The sequence below is a fragment of the Mesoplodon mirus genome (assembly GCF_964341445.2).
Source record: "Mesoplodon mirus genome assembly, chromosome: 2".
Classification (NCBI taxonomy): domain Eukaryota; kingdom Metazoa; phylum Chordata; class Mammalia; order Artiodactyla; family Ziphiidae; genus Mesoplodon; species Mesoplodon mirus.
In genome coordinates, this window is record NC_138977.1 from 192701865 (window position 1) to 192720834 (window position 18970).

Consider the following 18970-nt stretch of genomic DNA (forward strand, 5'->3'; position numbering starts at 1 on the left):
ACCAAGAGAAGACTACGTGTATACACACTTCTTATTTGCCTGGCCTAAGCAAACGCATAATCCTGTCATAAGGGCATTTGCTTTGGAGCTAAACTTACTTTGGCTTAAATTTTGTCTTTATCTCTTTCTAAAGGAAAACAAAACAGATTAGCAGATAGTGTGTTTTCTAACATAATTTGAAGATCTTCATTTTATATAGTAGTTAATGGGAAGTCTCCTGCAAAATGTCCCCCTCTGTTACTTTTGCAGTTGTTGTTTGTTTTTAAACTGAAGTAGTTTCAAAGCCAAATGAGGAAAAAAAAAAAAAAAAAGCCAAATGAGGAATACATGTCATCTTTTCCCCCCATAATTTTCACGATTTTCTATTTGAAAAATAACTTCCTTCTTATGATAAAATAATACTGGATATAGAAAATTTAGAAAGTATGAAGAATCCTTTAAAAATGAGAAAATAATCACCCAAATAGTTACCACCTAGATATAACCATAATTAAAATTTGATGCTTAGTCCTTTTTTCTTGTTATATTTTGTTATCAAAATGTATGTACAAGTTACATTGTTTTGCCCTTAATATTATATAATAGGAATTCATATATCACACAAAAACATAATACTTGGTGGCTGAATAATTCCTTTCTTCTGCTCCCATAATTTATTTTATCAATGTCTTATTTTGGCAAATTTCACTATGTTAAGATAGACAATAAGGGATAATTTTATAAATGATGCTTGTATATATATTTTTTTCTTTTGGATAGACTTTTGGAAATAGAATTATACTGAGTGAGGGGTATAAATATTTTAAAATTCACAATGCATGTTAATAAATCTCTTTCCATTAAGGTTGTGCTAGTGCTCACTCCCACCATCAGAAGAGTACTAATTTATCTGATAACTAGAGATATTAAATGTGCTTTGATTAATACATTTGCCATTACATTTTTCTGTGAATTATATGTCTCCTTTTGTTTGATTATCTATTGGAGATTTAATTGATGTTGGTTTCTTCTTTCCTCGCTTTCTTCTCTCTTTTTTTTCTTACTAAAAATTCACCATTTCAGATTTTTCATGGGATGAGTCTTGAATAATTAAGTATACTACTTGTTAAGACATAACCTAGAAGCATCTTTCTACTCCCTCTCTCAGTAGTGTTATAGAAAGATTACACTGAGTTTCACTTGTAGAATTCTCTTTGATGACAAACATATTAATATTTCCTTTCCCAGGCAGATTCCAAATGTGGCAGCTTTTAACAGCAACATGCTGGATGCTTCTTCTTGGACCTATATATAGTAGTCAAAATGAAGGAAGCTCAACAAATCCAGAAGCTAATATGAATATTGTAAGTCACTCATTAAGGAAAAAAACTAAGAGAAGGAATAATTAAGCTATTGTCATTTTAGATGCAATTGGTATGCCTGTCTAGTTTTTAAAAATTCTAAACTGATTAAATCTGTGTTTCCTCCCTTGTCCCTTGGCATAGCTAACTAACCAAAGAATTGAAAGACCTGACCCAAATTGGGTCAGTAATACTCCCTCTGCTGGTAGTTTGAGCTACCATCTCATAGTGGTTTCCTGAAGAGAAGATTCATGAGTTCCTACTGATGATCTCTATGGAGTATACTTGAGCTCTTCCAGAGGCTCTTTCTAGAGCAGTTCCTTTAATTTGTGAACTATATCCATGTAGATTTTCAGTTTAGTAAGCCAGATTTGGTTTGGGTTCCTTATAAATAAAAGTGTCTTAACATGCAGGAATTCATACCAGAACTGGACTGGAATAAAGTGAAATGGAACAGATCTAGGCAAAAAACAAAAACAAAACAAATGACAAATGTTTGCTAAATGCTTCATTCCAATGGAAATGTACAATTTCTTGTGTACATTGTGCACCCTGAAGTCCTCACCCATATCCAAGTTTGTATTAGAACTTTAAGAATGGAATTGTCGATGTTTTTTAATTAGTGTCTCTTCTTGTTTCTCTCTCCAAAGTATCCAGCAGGTACTCCTAAGCTCCTACCGCACTACTGAGCTCACAGTCCATGAAAATATTTTCCTCCTCCTTCCACATTCACAGACACTTTCTTCCTCCCTGGTCTGGCTGCTTTTTGGCTATTCTCTAATGATAAGAAGAATAATAAACATTTATAGAGCACTTACTGTGTGTATAATAATCACAACATATCTGTGAAGAGATACTATTATTAACTTTATTTTGCAGTTAAAGTAAATGAAGCACAAAGGAGTTAAGTAACTTGCCCAAAGCTGCATAGCTAATAAGAGGAAGAGCTGGAATTCAATGTCTTACAGCTTGTCTCTAGAGTCTGGGCTCTCATAACCAGTGCTTTATATAGCTGCACAATATGTGCACACCTCTTGTGAGTGCCCGGCCTGGGCAAATGCATAATCCTGTCATAAAGGCATATGCTTTGGTGCTAAACTAACTTTGACTTAAATTTTGCCTTTATCTCTTCCTACTGTTCAGTCTTGGACAGATTATTATTGTCCCTGAAATTCAGTTTTCTCAACTCTAAAATGGATATAATTCTATCTCAAAGACCTGTTATATGGATTAATAAAACAAGGGGGTATTAACCATCTTCTATGTGGAAGATGACCAATAAACGGTAGTTCCCCTCTTCCTTGTATATCTGTGGATGAGGTATCTTCTGTTTTTACCCCTTTAGGTCCACTCTCTAGTCTTTACACCTTTCTTTCTGCCCTGTAAGAACTAGGTCAGTTAAATTCCTTTGACCTTTGGTTTTCAGTTCAGTTCAGCCTATGGACATATTGAGCAGGAGATCAGAAGGTGGGAGAAGAGGGAGACCAGATGGTTTACTGCCCTGGTTCCGTCCATAAGGTCATCTTGGGCAAGCTGTCTCCCTCTGCTAAAGGTCACAGCCCCTCTCAATATGGCCCTCTTTACTTGACTTTCTCATTCAGGGTATTGTAACCACTTTCTCCTATCTCCCTTCAGATCCAAGGTTGGTAACAACTCACTTGTTACTAGCCACAGGGTTCTGCACAATGCCGTATGGTTTCCTTCGTAAGATGAACGTGCCATTTTCCATCAAACATTTGGAGAGTGAACTAGAGTGCATTAATAATACCAGGCCAGAGCTTCCCTGGTGGCACAGTGGTTGAGAGTCCGCCTGCCGATTCAGGGAAATGGGTTCGTGCCCCGATCAGGGAAGATCTCCCATGCCGCGGAGCGGCTGGGCCCGTGAGCCACGGCCGCTGAGCCTGCGCGTCCGGAGCCTGTGCTCTGCAACGGGAGAGGCCACAACAGTGAGAGGCCCGCGTACTGCAAAAATAATAATAATAATAATACCAGGCCAAGAAAACCAGCATGTATGGAAACCCACCACCTTGCCTTACCCATGCCTTTGCATGCATCCTCCTTTTAAAATCCTCCTCAAGTTATCCTGATTTTCCTGCTACATTCTGTTCCAATACAGAGATGAACAGTAGGTTGTGACTTAAAGTACTATATTGAAATGTGGGTATAAAAATCAAGAGATTACATCATGAGGTATACCTTTCCGTTTCCTCTTTTTAGAACCAGATTATTGCCTACTGGGGTTATCCTTATGAAAAATATGACATTGTGACAAAAGACGGTTATATCCTCGGAATTTACAGGATTCCTCATGGAAGAGCATATCCAAGAACAGGTAGGATTTATTTCATTATGAAAGGAATAGTGCCTAAGGAGAGATTCCTGGATGCGATGATAGCAGCAGGGCAGCTTTATTCTGAAATAGAGCCTATTCTCTTCCATAAGTGGAGGCAAATCATCACCACCAACTCTACTATTTCATTTGCGTAACACTTTGGAGTTTTTAAAGCATTTTCACATGCACTGTTTACTCTTTCCTTTCCTCCATCACTTTGTCCTCTTTCCAAACAAACACAGAAACAAAAGAAAACTTGGTCTTACTCTAGAGATACCACTTTCCAGGCTTAAAAACCAAAACTCTAGGGTCATTTGGATACTTTCCTCTCCCACGCTTCCTATACCCAGTCAATAACCAAGACCTATCAATTTTGCCTTCCAAACTTCTCTCTAATCTGAAAACTCTCAGCTTCACTATTGCTCAAGTCCAGGCTTCGACTTCACCATTATCTTGTGTTCCAGCTACTACAACAGCTTTCTAACTGGGATTATTTCATTTGTAATTAGTTCTCTATGCAAGTCACTGGGATTTTATTTTTTCAAGTAAATCTGACCCTATTCGTTCTATACTTCAATGCAGTTAGAGCCATTTCTAGCTCCCTACAATATAGGTTGATATCTATAGAGAAGAGAGGAATCCACTTGGCAAGAACTATTTGCTTTCTTCTCTCATTTCTTAGCTCCTTTTGTTCTTTGGAGCATTGTATAACCAAAATTTCCAATATCAGAAGGGTTAGGTATTTAAACAGACAATCTAGATTTTAAAAAAGAGAAAGAGGTGGAACGGTGCTGTTCACTTTATAGAACTGACCATCCCCTAAAATAACTCCATTACCTTTGGAAATACTCACAAGAACTTTGTTTCCCCAAACTTTTATCTTATCAGTTCTGCCAGGTAGCTGCCCAAAGGCATGCTATGAAAGCTGTCTCTGCAATGCGAAGCTGCCTGAGGGCTCAGATGAGAAAGGGGCTATGGATTATGACCACTCTTTGGCTGTAATGTAGCAGAATTAGTAACGCCTCTTCTTTCTCTTTTTCCTCAAAAGATGGATTAATGGATATAAACTTTAGCCTCACCTCCAGATGGCTGAGGCTTTCTGAGAGGCCAATCCAGCCTACTCAATCTCAGGAAGCTGGTCTAGCTCCAAAGGTGACCTAAGGGAAAGTCCTGGGGTACCAACACAGCATCACAAACCATTTATAAAAGACAGAAATATCCTAGTCACTTCTCTTTCTCTTCTATGTTTTCAGCACCACTTCCCCATTTCCTTCTTTTTTTCTCTTTCTTTAGTCAAATTGTTCCAATTCTACTTGTGAGTAGGATGTTTACATCAAATTAACAATTTTACCTTGTGTAAATTTCACTTAAAACCTTGTGTTTTGCTGTCTGACAATGCAAATTAACTAGCATAATGCCAGGCATTCAGGAGACATTCAATAAATGGCATTTTTATTGTCTTTGTTATTATCTTGGAAAAAACTTAGTTTTGTCAACAGATGCTTTTTGAGAAATAAAATGTCGTTAATGTGAATAATTGTAGAGCAGATATTTATTGTGCTGGACAGAACTTTGTGTATTTTAATTGTAATTTAATTCTTATAACTACGCTATAAGATAGCAATTTTTATTATTCCCCATTACAAAATAAGTTAACTAAGGCACAAAGAGGTTAACTCGTAGCAGAAGAGAGCTTAAATCAGGGCAATCTGACTCCAGTAGCTGTATAACAATACAATACATTGCACATAATCCCGATTTTGCAAAGAGAAAAACAAGACATAGAGAAGGTAAATAACTTGCCCAGCTTCAGAAGTAGTTCAAAACCCTAGAACCTCGGCTTGCCTGGTGCCAAATTTTATCTCTTAACTTTCCTTCTGTATGGCAGGGAGTCAGGAAAAAGAATTTTCTTGTAAGCACCAAGGAAGTTCATATAAAAAACTCCTGTTACTTGTATTTTGCAGCTGCAAAGCCTGCTGTGTATCTGCAGCATGGCTTAATTGCATCTGCCAGTAACTGGATTTGCAACCTGCCCAACAACAGCTTGGCTTTCCTTCTGGCAGATGTTGGTTATGATGTATGGATGGGGAACAGCCGGGGAAACATCTGGTCCAGAAGACACGTGAAATTGTCAACCACATCAGCAGAATACTGGGCCTTCAGGTAAGGAGAATACTACCAATGAATAAAGTGTGTACGTTGCTCATTTATATGGATGACTTCTCTTTGAATTTTCCCTTTCCGTCCAAATGCACACTGTGGAATCTACAAGAAGGAAATGGACATTTCTTTTTCTACGCAGGTTTTCTTCACAAGCTCTGAAGAAATGCCCTTATTATTGCATCAAGAGTTGTTTTAAATACTCCACTTGGCGTGTGTGTATGTAAAGTATATACGCAAGAACAAAAAATCAAGATGCAAAGATCAACTTTAGAAAGGTTAATTCCAGGACTATCATATTGTCAGTGTGCACCCCAGAAATTTACTTGGTACCCTTACTTAAGAGGAAAAATGAAACTGATCAAGAAATGGGACCAGGAACAAGGTTCTGGTTGAAAATCCTGGGAAACAGACATTCATGATAAGCCAAGATAAGCCAAGCCCTTTAGCATAGATGACACTCCAATTCACTGAGTAGTAAAGGAACTCTACCCTCCATAGGCTGGTGGTGCTGAAATCTGTCCCTGGAGCTGAGTTGCCAGCAGCCCCTGTGGACGCTGTCTTCCTTAGAAGTTAGGCCAGCTGAGTCACAGAGGCAAACCCAGCACCTGTAGTGGAGCTAAGAACCATTCCTTGAAGGTCACTAAAGCTGTTTGTTCCTTGGCCTCAGTCCTGGAAGCCAATTTGCATTCCCTAATTCCACATTCCAGGGCAGTTGTGTCATGGCACAATTGCAAATAACATCATGATTCCCTAGATGAGTGTTTTCCCAACTACATACAGGAAAGAAGCACCTGAAGTGCTTGATAAATATGCAGATGACCAGGCCTCTTCCCTGGACATTTTGATTCAGTCTGTCTGGGCTGAACTCTGCAAGTCTCTTTGCTTTATTCTGTTTTTAAAATAAGCATTCCAGGTAATTTTTCTTTTCAAGGGAGTTTGGTAAATCTGCTATAGAATTAAGTGAAAAGCCTCTGGAGGCTTTTGCAAGTCAGATTTTTCTGATTTCAGTTTCTTAATAAAGTTATTCTTGCAATCAAGGTGATATCCTCAAAAGTTGTACAGACGCATGATATCATGTATTGATTCCAGTATTACATTTGACAAAAGCTAAACATCTAGTTCTGCAATGAATATGTTTAAGTATTGCAAGCCTAAAAATGAGATGGGTTTTTTTCCAATGTTGTTGTTCTTTTTCTTTGGCAGTTTGGATGAGATGGCTAAGTATGACCTTCCAGCCACAATCAATTTTATCATAGAGAAAACTGGACAGGAGCAACTCTACTACGTGGGCCACTCCCAAGGCACCACCACTGGTGTGTTTGGGGCAGGTGTGATCTGAGAGTGTCAGGGGATCTTCTTCATATTCACAAAAGGGGGCAGGATTTCTTCCCTCTGTGCAGTCTCTAGCTTGGGGACTCTGAGTTGGGAAACAATCTTGTCTGGCTGGCTTCTAAAGAGTAAATAAAGTGTGGATGACTTAGGGATTTTCCTCCCAGGACTAAATCTGGAGATTGACAGATAAGCCTGAAAGAGAGACAATTATTTATTTATTCATTTGCATACCCAACAACACTTGTCAGACACCAGGTTAGATACTGGGGAACCAAAGATAAATAAATATGGTATGTATCTCTCCCTTAAAGAGCTCACAGTCTAGTGAGGGACACTAAAAAAAAAAGCAGAGGATTACAAATCTCAGTGATTATATGTCACAACCAGTGTGACCTTTAGTTAGTTCCCAGTGGGTGCTGGGGTAGGCTAGATGTGTGTGGGTGGGCTACGTTGGCAGTGCCATAAGGCACTCTATTCTCTTCACTGTTCTCTGTTCAGCTAGAGACCTTGACAATACCAAGAGCATTTACACCAGTTATTTGAGAGCATTGTCATCCATATTTTACAAATGGCTGAACTTAGGAATCCTTTCTAATGGTGATAAAGCCAATTAGAAAGTGTGTATGTATATATATATATATATATATATATATATATATATATATATAAATATAAATCTAACCTTCAAAAGAATTATTCTATAAGGATTCTATTTTCCATATTTATAGATAGAGAAAACTGAGACTCATACAGGGGAGGTTAAGTTGACCAAGTTTTCACATAGCTAGCAAATGGGAAGCCAAAGTTATAGCCCAGTTTTGTCTGATACCAAAGACTATCGTCAAGCTAGAATGGCCCTTGGAGTTTACCTAGACATGCCCCACACTGTATGTTTGAACCCTTTCTGCAACATTCTCTATAAGTAGATTTGCATCCTTCAGGGACAGGAAACTCACTTTATTCTGAATTAGCCAGTTCCACCTTCAGAAATTTAAAAATCCTTCCCTAAAAATGGCATTTACTCTGAGTTTCTTTGTTTTTTTTTTAATATAACTACTTTTACTATAATTTAAAATGAATTAAGAATTGTTCTACATCTATGAATTAGTATCTTCTTCCCTTTCAGCTTTCATAGCATTCTCTACTAATCCAGAGCTGGCTAAAAGGATTAAGATATTTTTTGCATTGGCTCCAGTCACCACTGTGAAATACATCCAAAGTCCTGTGAAAAAATTAACAACTCTTTCCAGAAAAGTAATCAAGGTATGTGACAACTTTCCCCCAAGTTTAAATCTGTAGTAACTAAAACTAGCCCTATTTCCATTGATTTCAAGAGAAGACAGCTTGAGACAAATAACATTTTACAAACATCTAGGAATGCTCGAGGTACACGTGTAGGTTTACTGATGATGTACAATTTTACCAACAGGGTTCAGGGTGCTCACTCTGCTGCCATTCTACCCTGCTGTCTTCATTTTTAACTTAGAGGCTTGTCTCTCATGTCATTCCTCAGTCACAGATACAGCAAAAGCTGATTTGATTGATTGATTGGTTTAATCTAGTAGGTTAAATTTCTCTCTGGTGCCCCCTAGTTTATCAGGGACAGTATAGTGTAGTAGTTGAGGTCACAGCATGTGATTTTAGGGTGCCTGTGGGGAGAAATGAACTCAGGGTCTTCCCACTCCACCATTTTGCCTACTCCCCTCTGCACTAGGTGCGTTTTAAATGTGACCTATTATCTACAGGGGAGTTCTACTTAGTGCATATTAATTTTCTATTTTATAGTTGAAGAAATTCAGGATAATAGAAATTAAATACTTTCCTAAGGTATAAGAGACAGAGTCTAGAATCAAACCAAGGCAACCCTGACTCCCAAGGCTTACCAATTTCCTATGGGGACTAGTTTTTTAGGGGAAGTCCCAAAAAACACTCCAAGTAAAAGATCTTGGGAAAAAGCATCAAGAGGTGAGATGGGGGGACCGAAAAGGTGGTTTGGAAAAACTACAGAGACAAAGTTTAATGGGCCTCTTGGTTTCACTGAGGACTAGCACTGAGCAGGTATCACCTGTGTCTAGTCCTTGTCTGAATTACCACTCATTTTCCACCCTTGACATTCACGTTCATGAAAATTGATGGTGTCTTAAATCGATCTTGCAGGTGTTGTTTGGTGACAAGATGTTCTATCCTCACATATTTTTTGACCGATTCATTGCCACCAAGGTGTGCAACCGGAAGATATTTCATCATATTTGCAGCAACTTTCTATTTACTTGGAGTGGATTTGACCCAAAAAACTTAAACATGGTACGTGTAAGTAGTCAGATCCAGGAAAGCAATTGTTTTGTTGCACAGAGGTAAGGAGAGATCATTCTAAGTTGCATGGAAACCACATCTCAAAGTCTCCTTTTTGTCTCCTGGAATGTAGCTAGCATGTTTATGGCTTCCAACCAAAGCTGAGAGTCCACCTGCTTTAGTAGGAGGATTTGAGAAGTCTCTGCCACTGAAAATTCTCACCAATTCTTGTTGTTGGACAAAGTGCCACCATTTAAAAGTCCTTCACTTAGGCTATGGTTTTGAAATTTATCTTGCTATGCCTGAGCCCTATCTCAGACCGACTGATGTAGAATTTCAGGGTGTGAGCCCAGCCATCTAATTTTTAACCAGTTTTCTACTTTCATAGGTGATTTGGATATAGTCATTTTGTGAACGACTTATGTCTTTTATCCAAAGGGGTAAAGGAATGTCTCTTCAATAACAGCTACAGACTCACTGTTCAAGTGATACTGAGAGGGATAATTGTTGAGGTTCTTATCAAGTCCTTTCCAACTTAACTGAGAGCCTTTCCTTTCTTAGCTACCTCTAACTGACCTGAAGGGTGGGAGGGAGAAAGAGACGAAGCTACTGTCCCCAGCTAGAGTGGAGACAGGTTTGAAACCAGGGGTGGGACAAAGCTGAAGATGGTCTCCATCTGTCTCACAGACTTCTGCCTAGAGATTTGCCTCCCTAGGTGGATAATGCTGATTAATATTTTCCTTGATTTCAAGCAAGATTTATAAAAGGCTGTTTATGCAAAGCATGACTTAGCCACTGCCTTTCACATGACCTTCTTACTTTCTCAATTTACTACGGAAACCATGCTTGCCTTTCGCTTAGATGGAAGTGTACCGTGTAGAGCTAAGTAAAAAGACCTTTAAGCAAACTCAATAGAGACAATTTCAAAAAACACCCTCTCAGCATGGCCTAAGAGTTTGCTAAAGAAAGACTTCACAAAATGACATCCTAGAACATTCGTTGGGGGCCCTCATTGTACATGTATGTAGTCAGATTGCCCTTTTTCGCTCGCTGTTATGGACTGGATTATAGAATATTACAGTGCCTGCAAAGATGTTTACTTTAGTGGAGCATAACCAGGGATACACAAGTAGAATTTGTAGAACTTTCAAAAATTACACATGTCCAGAGCTCAACCCTAGAGATTTCGATATTGTTTCATAGGTTTGGGTAGCTCATAAGTAGCTATATTTTTTAAAGCTCCAAGGTGTTTCAGATACTCACTCTGATGGAAAATAACTCTTTTGTATACTAAAGCAAACAAAATGCTGTTGGAAATATTTAAAAATCAAGATTTTTTTGATTCAAAAAGAAATCCAATCATTAATAGAGGTTTAAATACTGGATGGATTATGTCCCACAAACTGTCAAAGAGTCCTGCAGAACATTTACCAAATTTTTAAGAAGCCATGATAAAACATTGAGATCTGTTCTCAATCTTTCATGATGAACAACTTTCTGGTAAGTCTTAGGACTTACCACAGGGTGAAGGAGAAGATCACTGGGGATTTTGTCTCTTGACTGTCTATATTCTTGGACCTGTCTGAGGTAAGGCTGGAAAGAAAAGGTACATTACCTTTTGTCTTTGACCAGCAGGATGCCCTCTGTGGGCTTTACAAAGATACTGCCCAGGACAGAAGTATGGAAATGAGGGAGAAGAAAGTTCTTAAAGACGGGCTTCTTTGGTTAATATGTCTTTAGAGGGTATGGTACATGTTTATTCCTTGAGAGACAGAGGAGAGAAAGAAAGAGAAAAAAATACTCAGATTTACTTGTGGTGTGATTATATGATTAGCCTTCAGGTAAGAATCTTTTTACTTTGCAGAGTCGCTTAGACGTTTATTTGTCACAAAGTCCTGCGGGAACATCTGTTCAGAATATGCTGCACTGGGCCCAGGTACATGCTCCTGTTCCTGATATGACACGCACGTATCTCTGCAAGATCCCTGAGGAGCACTCCCAAGAGAGCTCACTGCAGGGTTTTGCAGGTTCTGCTACTGTCAGGTGGATGTTTCTGGAATCAGCATCAACTCATGTTGATTTCCTTTATTCCTTTCTATTCTCCATGTCCTCTGTATCTGGTGTTTGGGTTCCCAGGTATTCTGACTGAGTTCTGACCTTTAGATTGCTGTGAACTGCCTTTTTTTAGGAAAAGCTTGTGTTTCCTCTTTTGCAAAATCGTTAGCTCTAATAGAGCTTTATATAACATGATACAGGCTATTCCAAAAAGATCTGTTTATCCTCTAATTGGGATATGGGCAATTTCAGAGTGTGGAAATATTGCTTAATTCAGAAGGAAATTAAATGTTAGAGAGGGATTAAAATAGATTAAGTGTTTCTGTTTTTACTCTCAGTTTAAGGGTTATGTTTCTTTTGTTACTATATTACTCAATATTTGGCAAGTCAAATTCAGTTGGTATAGCTTTCTGACCAAGTATGTATGAGTATGTGTATGGGGGGAAAGGTCTTCCCAAGGTTTTAATATTTAATTACACATTTTGAGTTTTAAATACTTTAAAACATTTAATAGGGATCTGAGATCCCTAGGAATTTGAATTTTAACCTACACCCTGATAGATTTGTTCCATGCTTTAAAGTTGAGAATCGCTGCTATAGATAGTCTGAAATACTAGTTGAGGATTTCTGAAATTCTTTGAAGAGTTCCACCCCCAGAAGATAAGCCTTCAAGTTCCTACAGGAAGAAAGATATTCTGGACACAGGGCCTCCTACTGGTGAGGAGACAGGTAGACTCTGATAGGCATGCCTTTCCAGGAAATACAACTTCAATTTCACATTTATTGAGCACTTACTATGTGTTCTTGTTGTCCAAATATACAATTTAATTCTATCTCATTCTTTCTTATGAATTCTCATAACAATCTTTCAATGAAGGCATTGATATTCCCATTCTACAGATGTCATAACCAACCCCTTACACATCTCACAGCTGACTCTTCTTAAAGATATCTCTTCTCCTTTGACAGAAAGTTCTGTTCAGAATAGAAATAACTGGGCGTGGGGAGATAAAACATTTGGTCATAAGTTATGTAGACAGCTAAGGTACGGATGATGATGATAGTGATGATGGTAGTAATACTAATAAAAAGAGTGATTTCTTGACTATTCCCAGGTGCTACATGCTTTTTATGCATTACCATATTTAATCTTCACAACCCTATAAGAAGAATATTATTGTCATTTCCATTGCACAGATGAGACAATAGATTTAGAGAAGATACATATCTTGCCTGGATCACAGACTTAATAATCCATTAAGCTTGTATTCAAACAAGGTCTGTTTGATGCTAGAACCCAAGTTCCTAACTTGTACACTCTATTGCCTTTCATTGATGAAAACCTACAGAATTTCAACAGCTGCAGACTACTGCTTCTGTCAATATAAATCACGATGGGAACCATTTCAAACAAAATATCAGAACAAAATCAATTAATCTGAAAAAAAAATCTGAGATTCAAGTTAAGGGAAAAAAAAATCCTAGGAGTAGTCTGAGAATAATTTAATGAAGTGCTTGAGGTAAAGGTAAAAATTATCTGTCTCCTCAATCCAGCATGGGTGTCAAATAACAGAAAAAGGAACCCCTAGAAGTATTAATGCTTCTACTCTAATATCTGAAGTCTAAAATTTTAAATGAAAAAAGGTTACATATGCTGTCTCATACACTCAGTCCATGGCCATATTACTGACAACATGGCAGGCTGCTTGGCTCTACAGACAGGAGACAGACAGACAGAGGCTATACCTCAGAAAGCCCTGAGGGTGTTCTTTGAGTGAGCATTCCTTTCAAAAGTAACAAAAATGTTTAAGAATAAGGAATATAATCATAATATCCTAGACCATCTGACAAGGATGATAAGGCATAAAGTTTTTAAATAATAATAGCAGTCATTTTTTAATGTAGGAAATGTATAGTTGGTGCCTTTTTAAAATATATATATATAAATTCCTGAAGCCAGAATATTCAAGAATCATTCAATTTAGCATCTTTCAAACATTTTCTATGTATATAACATTGTAATATTTAAAGCCATCACTGCTTGAGGATTTTTGTTGGAAAAGTATAGAGGGGAAGAAAGGATTGTAAGTCAGTTCCGTGAATTAGTATCAATTTTTATCATTTTTATTATTTGACTTATTAAACGTTATTAACTTTTAGCTCATGTGCTAAAGAGTGGGACATTATGTCAAACCGTTTTGTAAATTTTTTGTTAACTGTCTTTAAATGTATGTTGTTTTCTTGCATCATTTTAACATGTTTATTATTTTTATCTTATTATAGGCTATTAATTCTGGTCAGTTCCAAGCTTTTGATTGGGGAAATCCTGATCAGAACATGATGCACTTCCACCAGGTACAATATCAACAATAATCAAACAATTGCATACAGCAAATGAACTTAAAAAATAGTATCTACTCATCAAGCACCTACTAAGCCCCATTCACTATGCCAGATATTTTGTATAGATCAGATGTTGCTTATTGGGTTCTTACCATGTGCCATAACATTATTTTTGATCCTCAGAATGACCTTCCAAGGTAAATATTATTGTCTCTATTTTTCCAGAAGCTCAGAGAGTTTTAGGTAAACAGTCAAAATTATTTAGCTTATAAAGAACCAGAATATGACACAGGAGTTCCTGGATCAAAAGTCCATTCTTCTTCCACTACACTTATTCCTTTTCAAAAAATAGAAATTCTCAGCACTTAATTAAGACCATATTTTAAAGAAAGAATTAAAGATACATAATTTTGTTTCTGGAGCATATTCTCTGGCTTCTTAACTGTCTCTCATAAAATGAACTAACATTTTCCTAATATTCTTTGGGATGTCATTTACTAGTCATTTTTTAAAAATACATGAATTATTAGAGATATTCCAGACAGGAATATCACCTTTAGGGAGAAGCAGTCCTATCTGCCAGATAATGATATGTCAAAATATTTCTTGACATTATACATGAAAACTTTTGGAGCAAAAACTCTATATTAAAGCAAAAGTTGTCGTTATTACTTTTTTTTTTTCAGTATGTAAGGAAATCCAATGATGGCTTTGGCTTCTTGCTGATAGACTGAGCTTAAATAAACAAATAGTCATCAAAGATACATGGGTTTTTCAAATCAAGGATATGGACAGAAATTTGGAAATTTTTAAAAAAGAAATTTCAGTGCCACCATAACTACAATAGTGAAAATGCATAATTTCAACTAGTGTGAAAAATCTGATTTTTCTCCGAAACTGCTATAGTTGTATGTGTGTGGGGTGGTGTGTGCCCACACACACAAACTCACACACTGTGTCAAAATACTATTTACTCTTGCAATTAACCAATTCCTTGTCCTAGCAAGAGTATATAGTTGCTTTAATAAAAAGAAAAGCTTTTTATTTTTATTTCTTTTTATTTATTTCTTTTTTTTTTTTGCGGTAAGCGGGCCTCTCACTGTTGTGGCCTCTCCCGTTGCGGAGCACAGGCTCCGGATGCGCAGGCTCAGTGGCCATGGCTCACGGGCCCAGCTGCTCCGCTGCATGTGGGATCTTCCCGGACCGGGACACGAACCCGTGTCCCCTGCATTGGCAGGCGGACTCTCAACCACTGTGCCACCAGGGAAGCCCGAGAAAAGCTTTTTAGATGATGACCTTACCCTATAAGACTCAAATATCTATTTGAATGAGAGTTGAATCACAAGTATTAACTTCATCACTGTGCTTACAGATTCTATCAAAATACATGGCCATTCAGGTTCAAATATGAATCTTTTGCTTGGAACTTTGGGGGTAAAAAAGAAAACCTAAAACAGACTGAGAGTGAACAATATACAAGTTTTAAACATCAATAACCTTTCTCACAACTGTAAGTAATATCCCCATAAATTAGGCAGGTGTGATTACCAATATAATCACCAATCCTGTATAACTAAGAAAGTAAAAAAATTATTTCTTGACCAAAAGACACCATATATCATTTGGATCTTGATCTTGATGTTCATTTTTGCTTTGCCATCTTCTGGGCTCCCCTATTCATTCTTAGCAGGGTATTAAATTATTGCAGTAAATGTATTCTCATTTCAGAGGCCCCTGAGACCCACTTGTGCCTTAAAACTTGCTAATAGTTTTGCCACGCTGTGCTGTGTTGTTTTTCTATTCTTTATGTCTCTCTATCCTTGCATTTGAATATTTATGCTTTGTATTATTCTGCTGAGAAAACTGTCAAGTCAGGAAAAGCATGCCTCTTCTTTCATCAGTTGCACTTTTGCATTGGGGCCTTGCGCCAGGCTTTTCTGAGTTCACCCTTCCCTCGAGTGCGCTATTGGTCAGTGCTAATCTGCACTCATTTCCTTCTTTGCCCATCACGTTGCCTTCTCATAGCTACACATTCCCATTTACCACTTGCTCCTAAGCCCAGGTCCAAGGCCTCCCAGTATTACAGGGTAGGGGAATTATACTTGATATATTTGGTAATGCAAAGACCCATCCAGTGACAGTGAAATGTGGAATGACTATACCAGTGCGCTCTGCCTCATATGTCTCTACTAGGAGAACTCAAGGTGCAGAGTCACCGAGTCAGGGGTCTCCCCCAGGCACATTTCTAGTCCTCTTAGAAACCTTTCCCTAGCCAATGTTACTGTTTCCTAAGGATTTATAACCTGGTCCATGTTACCTTTTCTTCCTAGTCTTGCTGCCAAAATTAACTCTGCTGTATTAATCTCCTTGGGCTACCATAGACTGAGTGGCTTAAACAACAGAAATTTATTTCTAAGAGTTCTGGAAGCTGGAAGTCCGAGATCAATGTGCCAGCACAGTCAGGTCCTAGTGAGGGCTCTCTTCCTGGACTGCAGAAAGCCACCTTCCTCATGTGTATCCACATAGCCTTTCCTCTATGTGGTTGACGAGAGAGAGAGACATTAATCTCTCTCTCTTCCCCTTCTTATAAGGCCACCAATCCTATTGGATTAGGACCCAAACCTCATGACCTCATTTAACCTTAATTACTTCCTAAAAGCCTTGTCTCCAAATACAATCACCTTGGGGTTAGGGTTTCAACATATGAATTTGAGGGGAACACAGTTTAGTCCATAGAATATGCAACTCTTTCCATTGCAAGTAGTAGAAATCAACTTTATTTTATATTTTAAAAAAATGTTTTAGTTTTACTGAAATAAAAGGTATAGTGGTAAACGCACAATAGCTAGGAACTTACATACCGTCCTCAGGCTCTCTCTTTCGCTCTCCCTCTGAGTCTCTTTCAATTCTGCTTGCATATGCTGTTTCCATTCTTAGGCTATTTCCAAGATAGTAGTACAATGGTAGCAGTGTGTACCTAGCTCATATAGCTTTTTTTAACTGCAAACTCAAAGAAAATGGCAATATTTTCTCAATAGCTCTGGTAAAAAGTTCCCGAGAGAACTCTGACCCAATTTTAATAATGTGCCCATCGCTCATGCAATTATACTGCGGCCAGAAGAATGAAGGACTAATTGACCAGGACTGATCATCCTGGACCACTCTGGAACTGGGGTTTTGGGATTTGTTGAATCAGCACAAGAAAGGTTGTGTTACCAGAAAGAAGGGAAACTTGCCAGGGGATTAACATCATAGCCACTCTATTTCTCTGTAACGGGCTGGCTCTTTTTAAACATTCTTTTCAAATGTCTTTTTTGTACATTAGTCTCAATGCCCCCTAAAGAGTCTTCTGAAGTGTTACTAACTCCCCTGAGCCCAGATTTCTGCATATAAGAAGGGGTATTTATATTTATTCTATCCAATATTTTGTTTGAAATGGATACACTCTCAACCCAAGTGCTACTAGAAAGATGGTCCCCCATAGAAATGAGAACCTCTCTTCTTCTGGGATCCTTTTCTTTTTTTCCAAAAGTGAAAATCAGGAATATAATGGCTGTCTTTTTTTGATTCACAATTCATATTATTGCACAAAAGTACTTTCAAGTATTTTTAACATGTTAATGTTTATATATCATTAAGTATGTCCTAATTGCACATTTTTAACATTTGAAGAACTTGCTTAACAACTGACAGTTAACATTACTTCTATAATGTGGTTTCCTGTGAAAACTATTTTTCTCTCTCTTCAATTTTATTTAGAGTACACCTCCCCTATACAACGTTTCTAAGATGGAAGTTCCAACAGCAGTGTGGAGCGGTGGACAGGACCCTGTGGCTGATGTCAGAGATGTTGAGAATTTACTTTCTAAAATTACCAGGCTTATCTATTTCAAGTTGATTCCACACTACAATCACATGGATTTTTACCTTGGACAGGATGCACCCTATGAAGTTTACCAAGACCTAATTAGATTGATGGAGGACCGTTTGCAAAATTAAATACACTTTCCTTTCTCTAAGGAAGCGGGTTTTTGTCATAAGAATGTGGCACACAGACCCTAAGGTGACCCCTCCAATAATTTTCACCTCCCAGTGTCCATGAATTTGTGTAATCTTCTCCCCTTGAGTGTGGGAGGGACCTGAGACTTGCTTCTAGACAAGAGAATTGGCAAACGTGATGAGATGTCACCCACTGATTACATTCTATTATGTAAGAATCCATCTTAGCAGACTGGAGCAAGAGATTCTCCTTGTTGGCTTGAAAAGGCAAACAGATATGTTGAGGAAACCCACATGGGAAGGAACTGTGTGTGACTTCTAGGATCTGCAGGTGGCCTCCAGCTGATAACCTGCAAAAGATTGGGACTCTCAGTCATACACCTAAGAGAAAATTAATTCTGCCTAAAACCTGGATGAGCTTGGAAGCCCATTCTTTCCTAGTAAAGCCTCCAGTTGAGAAAGCAGCCTGTCTAACACCTGGATTGAAGCCTGGTGAGACCCTGAACAGAGGACCCAGCTATGCCATGCTTGGACTACTGACCCATGGAAAGCGAGATAATAAATATACGTTATTTTAAACCACTAAATTTGTGGTAATTTGTTATCCGCAGTGGTAATAAACTACTACTATTATTAATAATAATAAATTATTATTAATATCATTATCATTATTATTATTGTATCTCTGGTTAGAAGCTTGAGAAACCCAGTTTCTTAATTCCATTATTTCCCTGTGTCTTATTTCTCTTGTCATGATGAACTTCCTTGAATATTTCTTGTTTTGCAGATCGTTAATGCTTCATTCTCTCAGTGTTTGTCTAAGAGTCAATTTTGCATTTCTTTCTTTCTTCCTTCCTTTCTTTCTCTTTCTTTCTTTCTTTCTTTCCTTCTTTTTTCTTTTTTTCTTATTATTGTAGTAAGGACACAATGTGAGATTTACCCTCTTAATATATTTTTAAGTGTATTTTTAAGTGGGTCATCTACCCAGGGGTGCAGGCCTTGACTATAATGCATCTTCACCTCTCCTTCCTGTCTTGTTCCTTTTTTATATCTTTATTTGTGGAAAATATTTTCTGGTAGTTTTCAGGTCATTATCATTGATAGTTGTTCTATA

The 18970-nt window shown here is 37.7% G+C and overlaps 1 protein-coding gene across 2 annotated transcripts; it reads left to right on the forward strand.

The window, feature by feature from the left end:
• Positions 1-785: 785 nt before the first annotated feature.
• Positions 786-17856, forward strand: LIPK (lipase family member K; the record flags this gene model as incomplete). Of its 2 annotated transcripts, none has more annotated exons than XM_082604352.1 (9): positions 786-1343; positions 3558-3672; positions 5637-5835; positions 7039-7148; positions 8294-8430; positions 9325-9471; positions 11324-11395; positions 13798-13869; positions 17617-17856. In XM_082604352.1, exons 1-9 carry the CDS (start codon positions 1197-1199, stop codon positions 17854-17856), a joined length of 1239 nt encoding a protein of 412 aa, XP_082460478.1. In that variant the 5' UTR covers positions 786-1196. The 2 variants fall into 2 exon arrangements, with proteins under 2 accessions (XP_082460478.1, XP_082460479.1); XM_082604353.1 differs by having other exon boundaries at positions 5736-5835.
• Positions 17857-18970: the final 1114 nt, after the last annotated feature.